At 45.2% G+C, this 8,045-nt stretch overlaps 1 protein-coding gene across 3 annotated transcripts in view; it reads left to right on the forward strand.

Annotated features, from left to right (window-relative positions):
- Positions 1-4,727, forward strand: part of Fchsd2 (FCH and double SH3 domains 2) — a 268,069-nt gene extending 263,342 nt beyond the window's left edge. For all 3 annotated transcript variants that reach the window (XM_003463457.5, XM_003463456.5, XM_063256542.1), the window contains 3 exons: positions 57-186; positions 297-379; positions 2,555-4,727. In XM_003463457.5, the coding sequence (XP_003463505.2) occupies positions 57-186; positions 297-379; positions 2,555-2,638 (297 nt within the window). In that variant the 3' untranslated portion in view covers positions 2,639-4,727. The remainder of the gene's footprint in view (positions 1-56; positions 187-296; positions 380-2,554) is intronic.
- Positions 4,728-8,045: the final 3,318 nt, after the last annotated feature.

Here is an 8,045-nt window from a genome sequence, read left to right on the forward strand (position 1 = left end):
CCAGCTCCACTTCCTGAGGCCAAGAGTGCCTGGTAACCTTGTCTCCCTTGCTGCAGATCTCTCCTTCCCCAAAGCTGCACGTCTCCCTGCCTCCACTGCCGCTGTATGACCAGCCTCCCAGCAGCCCTTACCCTAGCCCAGATAAGAGGAACTCCCAGTTCTTCCCCCGCTCTCCATCAGCACAAGGTAAGGGTCCTCCAGGGCCAAGTCTAATTGTATTTTCACTTCAGAAACATACCAGCGATTTTATCACATAACAGCACAAATAAATTGAGCTTCTTCGGTCTCTCGCTTAGAAAACAACCTTCATGCCGAATCCCCAGGATTCTCACAGGCATCCAGGCAGACTCCTGAGACCTCATATGGCAAACTACGACCTGTAAGTCTCCTGTTCATCAGGTTATGGACTGCATAGTTCTTCCAAATTGAAAGTGAGAAATTAATGTGTTCCCACACCCCTGTGTTGTTACTGATTTTACCAAGCAAGGTGAAGGACTTAAGAAAGTAAAACGAGCTATTGAAGGGCTATGAAGTCAACTCACCTTGGAACATTTAGTCTATATTGGAACTTTTCTCACTCAGCATGGTAAGAGCACACAAAATGAAATCTATACAAGTGAATTCAAATTGTAACAAGTTCTCTGAACATAAAAGTGTAATTGTGAAACAGAAGCAATTTTTTTTTTTTTTTTTTTTGGTACCAGGGATTGAACTCGTGACCTTGAGCTTGCTAGGCAGGCGCTTGTGCCACTGACCTAAATCCCCAGCTGGAAGCAATTTTTTACCAAGCATTTATTAAGAAACTATTTTTCCCGCCTGTATTTGTGTGAGGAACACCAAGCTAAAATTATGTACTTCATGGCCTCAAAGAACTTCTGTTCTGTGGGAGATTATGTTCTGATAGTTACTTCTACTCACTCTTCACTCCACTGCTGTCTCAACTTTATCTCAAATTATAATCCAAGGTCATAACTTTCACATTACTTAACCAAAAGATGCTTTGCAAATTTATTTTCCTTGACCCGGTATCAGCATTTGATACCATGCCTTGAAGTACTGATTCCACTCAGTAGGTGTACCTCAGTGCCTTGTTAGGTGTTAAGGAGGGCAGTGTGGCAACTGGTTTTGCACTTAAAGCATTGCTATGGCTGCTAAGTGGAGAGTAATGCAGGGTAACAGAATGGACTATTAGGACCCTGGAGCAAAGGTGCAAGGAGGCAGTGGTAGCATGAGCTGATGGGTAAGACTAAGAAAGGAGAGAGGAGACTAATTTGTTTGCTCTACCCCACTTTTCTGGCTTGCCTCCCACCTCTCTGGCCCTTTCATGGACCTTTGTAGGCTTCTTCACTTCTATCCCCCTCTGCTGATACTTCCCATGGCTCTGTCCCAGGACTGTTTCTCTTGAAGTCAGTAAATTAATTGTTTCTAGGTGATTTTATGCACTCCCATGGCTGTGAGAACCATTTATGTACCAACAACTCATAGATTTGTAAGTTTCTTCCCCGAGCTTCAGATTTGTGCTCATAGTATCTCATATGTTCCAGACTTCGAAACTTAGCAAAAATTACTTGGACACACTCCTTCATCCCTGTTGCCTTTCTTGGTGAACAGAACTGACATCCTACCAGTACTCTGCATCATTACTGGCAATCCCATGACATCTCCCACAAATAGTCAATTCCAGATCCTGCCAGGTGTATCTCAGAGACAGCTCTCCAAACTGTCTGCTTCTCTGCTTGCACCTTTGGTGCCATCTCATTCTGGTTAACATCCGCTGTCTGTCAGGTGATTGAAAAGGCCTCGGATATCTTCCAGTGCCTTTTTTACAGACAAGAACCACCATGCCTGACCCGAGTTATCTTTGTATTTATATTCTGGTCCACCTCTGATCTCTACTCCAAAGTGCTACCTGAGTATTTTTGTAGATATGATATTTTTTGTGATCCACCAAAGACTCCTCTTTACCTCTGGAATAAAACCAATTTTTTTTCTAGTAAGCACATTTATTTGTTTGGTTGGTTTTCTGAGACAGAGTAGCATGGCTTGGCAAAGTCCTTCACATTTCTGTTTTTTCTGTTTTGTTTTGTTTTTTGAGACAGAGTCTCGCTATGTTTCAGCCTGACCTTGAACTCACTATGTAGTCCAGGTTGGCCTGCCTCAGCCTCCCAAATGCTGGGATTGCAGACATTCACCACAGGTGGCAGTCTTTTGCATCTTACCCCTAGCCTGCCTCCTCAACCTTCTCTCTGGCAGCTCTCCTCCTAAGACAGGCTGCCATGTTTTTCAATTCCCTAAACATTTCCCTCTTGCTTGGCTTTGAAGAGGATTTTAAGACCCTTACGATTTTTGTGCCCACAAGGCCTTTGGCCAAAGCAACAACTTGATTTTTGGGTTTGCTGTGTCACCTAGAATATCAGCTGCCTTTCAGCAGTAAATCCTAGATGCAATATCCTGGGTGCCCGTGAACTTGATAAAATGGCGATTGGGATTTGCACACACCCCAGCCCTGTGTCAGGAAACTAACTGACACCCCATGTTATTGTTCACTGCTCAGGTCCGGGCAGCTCCTCCTCCACCTACACAGAACCACCGGAGGCCATCGGAGAAGATGGAAGATGTGGAGATCACACTGGTGTGATGAAGGGTTTACCCTCCTTATGGCTACAATCAAGGCCAGGCTTGGGGTTTGGCCAGTCTTATTTTTTAGGCACCTTTGCATGATGATGACTCTTGAACAGAGCAAAATCAAGGAGGATTCTATGTGACTGGGTGGCCTGGTGGACTTCTCCCATGTTTTGAATATTTTGTGCCTTTTTTTGTTGTCATTTTCTATGTCATCTCTCCAACCATAGCACAAATCCTAGTGGGCCTCAGCATAGAGGGGAACAGCCCTCATGGCTAACGTGGTGCATTTTTATGTGAGACTCAAAATCAGGCCTTATCCCAGGGCACAGTCACCAAATTACTGATCATGTACATTCATACAGTATATTACTGTGAGATCTCATCTTTCTCCAAGTGGCTTTTGATCATCTGATTAAGTATTAATCAGAGCATGTTGGCTCCAGAAGGAAACAGAAAAAGGATCAGGAGAGGCTGGCTCCTCCCCAGACTGAAAATGAACCCTTACTGAGTAAAAAGTGGACTGCCTTGAACTTAGCGCCAATTACATTAACGCACATCCCTTCCACAACTAACAGGTTTAAAATAACAGTGTCCTTTGTATGAATATTTCTGCCATTCATTTAGAGTTAGTGGGGCTAACCTGGAGGGGCTGAACTAACAGCCACATCTTGCCCATCACACAGACTAATAGAAAGGAGGCTGTGGCTAACACAGAAAGGGAGCTTCCAGATCGGAAGTGAGCTGGTTTAATGTTCTTTTTGTCTTTGGGAAGTTCTCATCTTATTATCTATAGCATATATTTTTCTGACCAACACCCTTTGAACATGAATGTCTGAATAAATTGAAGACACATGTCTGCATCGTTGCGCTTCTCTCCTGGGGAGGCATCTAGAATTATTTCATTCCCAAGCCAGCACACTGGCCAGATAGTCATGTAGTGGTTAGGGCAGACCAGCAGTCACTCATGGAAGATGCAGCTCTCAGGTCCCACTGCCCCAGTGCTTCCTTTGGAGGGAAGATCCTGCAGGCCCACGGAGGAAACCGGCTTCCTGTGAGAAAGGACTCAAGGATGCACAGCTTCCACAGATGCCGGCTGACAAGGAAAAAGAGCTTCTGTGCTTCTCCATGCCATAGTAGCAGGGCCCAGAGTGGTGCTCGGATTCTTCACTCCATGGAAGGTAGAATATGTTACCCAGGGACCAAGGGATGTTTGCCAGCTGCTTTTAAATTTTTTGTTTGCCGGGCAAGGTGATGCACGCATATGATCCCAGCACTCAGGAGGCAGAGGCAGAATGATTGCTGCAAGTTCAAGGCCAGCCTGGGCTATGTAGTGAGTTCAAGGCCAATCTGAACTATGTAGTGAGACCCTGTCTCACCACCCCCCAAAGTAATAAAATTTTTGTTAAATCAGATTTTCAGAATTTAATCCCAAAAAACTGTATTAAGCTTTCAAAATTCCATCTCCCCCAAGAACCTTCAAAAACTTGAAATAGTCACCCAAATGTCCCCATAGGATTTTTGACCAAGAGCTGAAGAAATTTTCAGTTAGTCATTTGATCACTTTAGTGATAGTAGGCTTTGCTGAATCTTCTCTGATTTTTGGTTTTGTGTTTGTTTTTTGGCATTTCTTAACCTGTTGATCTATTTGAGGTCTTTTATGTTTATCAAACTTATTCTTAAGTTTAAAAAGGATTTTTTTAAAAAAAGATTTTAAAGTTTCTGACATGTTACAAATCTCTCAAGTGCTTATTAAATAGAGCAGTTCTTGCCACCCCATTGTGTATTCTCTTTAGCTAGCCAAATTGTCCCTGGATTTGGGTTTTCTACAACCTCAGTTATTTCAAATCTTTTGTTATATTTTAAATATTTTTTGGAAGAGCTGCTAATTTTATTTGAAAAACAAAAAAAACAAAGTTGTAAAAATATGCCTCCTTTTTAAAAAAAAAAAGTCCCCCCCCCCCCTTCAGAACATATATCCCAGTGTCACAGCACAGGGCCAGGCTCTGAGGGAGCCTCTGTGCACATGCGCTTTCTTTACCGTGGCTGTAAAAAGTTTGTATTTATTATGTATAAAATGTTGAATAATTAAAAGATGGAATTAAGTTTTCTAAGTGTCCTTATAAAAAGATTCGGGAGAATAGGCTTTTCCAAAAGGACCATGCTTTTTCTAAAAATACGCACTTCTGGGCCTCCTACAGTTATCAGATACAGACAGCGAAAGAGTAAATCCCCCTGTGGACACAGTCCCTGACACCACCTGTGTGCTTAGGGATAGCCTGGGCACTAAAGATGGAAATAAATAAGTAATGGTCTCTGCTTTCACAGTTCTTTCCCGTCCACACATGAGGCCAGTGCTGAGGGAAGTGCTGAAAGGAAGGGGTGGGCAGCGTCTGGTGAGCTGTGGAGGGGGCTATGGTTCTGCTACTAGAGGGAGGGAAAGAGGGTCCTGCACGTCCCCTCAGCAGGGATGAATGCTGCCGCCTGGGAGGTGATCATCCTAACCAGCACTAGAGTCTTGAACTGCTCTGGTCTTGACCTGGGCCGGTTCACCCCTGCTTAGTCAACCAGTGGTCCTCTGCTCCCAGGTCACCATATTGATGCCAGACTTAGTGTGGACACATCAGTTTGACTGGTCAGTATAACACACTGCAGCCCAGAACTCTTGGACTCAACTGCTTCTCCTACCTCAGCCTCTCTGTAGCTGGAAGTATCGATGTGCCACCATGTCCAGCAGGAAGTGGTTATTCTGGTTGCCTGTTTACTTTCCTAAGTAAAGAATTGTGTGAAAACGAATTTTACTGGACTCGGGGATGGATAAAGGAGTCTTGGTCACAGGCTGAGTCTCTCTGGTCTCTAGCCAGCTACCTAAGACCATGTTTAATGTGTTGGGAGAGAGATCTCACAAACTCCTGTTTCCAGGACTGGGTATGTACAGTAGATACTTGGGCAGACAGTTTTCTGTGCATCAAACTCTTAAGTCTACACACAGCTTGTAAGTCTCATTCTGGATCAGTTCAATTATTAGAGCAGGAATATCACACAACAGGTCACATATTTGAGGACAGACTTAAAAATACATGGACCTCTTGAGATAGCAGGAAATTTAAAAGAAAGTTCAAGTCACTGGACTCACGCACTGGGACAAACCAATCCTCATGCTCTATGTCATGAACATCCCAGGCCACTGTACTCACTGTCCACACAACTCGCCCAGCTACAGCGTGTGATCTCAGTTCTGATTACTGTCCAGCCCTTTCTAAGTGGCCTTATGACCAGGTCTGGCTGCTTGGAATCCTTACCTTTATTTTGTTCATTATGAAGTAGTTTTTCATGGCAAAGATTCAGCCAAATTGTAGAAACTATAGGTTAAAGGGGAAAGAGTTGAAATTTGTCCTGAACTCCTACAGCTTGACACACCAGTTAAGTTTGCTCCTAGACTTTTATGTATTTGCTTTGTTACTGTTTGATCTGCCAAGAACCATTAGGATACCAAAGAGCATCTTGTTCCTGGACTATTTTTCCTTGATCATCATGGCCAAAAAGACACTCATAGGCCAGGTGTGGTGGTGCATGCTTGTAATCCCAGCACTCAGGAAGCTGAGGCAGGAGGATCACTGTGAGTTAAAGGCCAGCCTGGGCTACAGAGTGAGTGCAAGGCCAGCCTGAACTACATAGCGGAACCTTGTCTTCAAAAGGGAGGGGAGGCATAATACTTTCGACATGTCTGTTTCTGAGAACTCTGGTCTGGGAATATTTTCTTGTAGTGTTTTATCCTGAAATGAGAAGTGAACCTGTGAGTAGTCTACACACCGTGTACTGCACACACTCTCCTTCCCTTGCTCCTCCAAGATGCAAGGAAAGAACCTGGTGGAAAGACCCCTGCGCAAGTCCCTAAGCTGCCTCCCATCCACTGTGACTTGAGGCTCTTCATCTTCTGGGCCTGACTTTCCTTGTCTATAAAGTACAAATCAGAAGGCAACACAACTGTCTAAAATAATCAAATAATGTACAGACAGCTGAAGTTGCTTCTGACTAGCAGGTCTACTTCAGAGAGCAAACAGCAGGCATGGTGGCGCACACCTGTAATCCCAGCACTTGGGAGGCTGAGGCAGAAGGATCACTCTGAGCACAAGGCCAACCTGGGCTACATAGTGAGATGGGGGTGGGGGGGTTTAAGCCTGTATTCAGACATGGTATATCTGAATCTCACACATAGGCCCCTACTTGTATCAGGATTCCTCCAAGGACCACCTCTGTTCTGTAAATGTACTACCATGGGCCATGTTCTTGGCATTGGAGCACAGCTCCTTTCACTGAAGGGTTCACAGTCTGATCAGGCAGACTGAATAAAATGAGATTCAAGGAGCCAGGTATAATAGCACATGAGTGTAATCCCAGCATTCCAGAGGCTGAGGCAGGTGGATCACCTGAGTTTGAGGCTAGCCAAAACTACAGAGTGAGACTATCTTTAAAAAAAAAATCAGATTCAAGCCTGGTCTGGAAAGTAAACAAGATACAGGAGGAGCCCAGAACAGGGGCATCTGTCATTTCTCCCTCCAGGAGTTCTCAGATTCACCATGGCCCGTGCCAGCCTGCCTCAGCCATGTCCCCCTGCCGGCGTCTCTTCCTCCAGCCCATCTCACTCCCTGGAAAACCTCAGTCTCTCATGTTTCAGACCTGCGCCTTCAAAATGCACAAGAAAATAATGTGTGCTCCGTGAGAGAAGGCAGCTGCACCCCAACAGCTGTGTGGTCAAAAGTGTAAGGAAAACTTCGAGGAGAGAAGAGTCACTGTCCCAAGGAGTGCGTCACATCATTTCCGGGCACCTCTTCTGGATCCCCTAAGCAGTCTGAACAATCCCACGAGGCGCAGCAAAACCACAAATACTGAGGAACTTGCCCCAGTGGTGTGGCCAGTGACAGCCTCCCGGGATTCAAGCTTCCCTTCCTCCTGTGTCCCTGAATATCTTCACTTCAGGAGAACCTAAACGTCAAAACTCAGGAGCCAGAATGGAGGAGAGAAGACACAGGGAGGGAAGTCATGTTAGACACAAAGCAGACACAGACACCACAGGGGAGCAGCCCTGCTGCCCTGTCCAACTGCGAGTCTGAGGTCTGACATTTTAACAAAATGTGCAGCGCAGTTACAGCCTCCATGGGTCTTTAGCTGTGTGATCTTGAATCACCTGATGTCTGAGCCTTGTTTCTCTCCTCTGTAAAATGTGACAGCTACATTACACAGTGGTTGGAACAAGTGAGAAGTGCCAGTGAGGCTCACACATCTTGAATGCTCAGTGACTAAGGAGCTTTGGTCTTTCAGGCCACCAATTCCTGGAGGCCTGTGAATGGTCAGGGCAGAGCTAAGCAGCTGGTGACCCCTGGTGGCCACTAGGAGCTAGGGTAGGAGGGCTAAGGGGAGCA

Source organism: Cavia porcellus, unplaced genomic scaffold, assembly GCF_034190915.1.
Source record: "Cavia porcellus strain 051 isolate PalLab524CR breed Dunkin Hartley unplaced genomic scaffold, mCavPor4.1 scaffold_9, whole genome shotgun sequence".
NCBI lineage: Eukaryota > Metazoa > Chordata > Mammalia > Rodentia > Caviidae > Cavia > Cavia porcellus.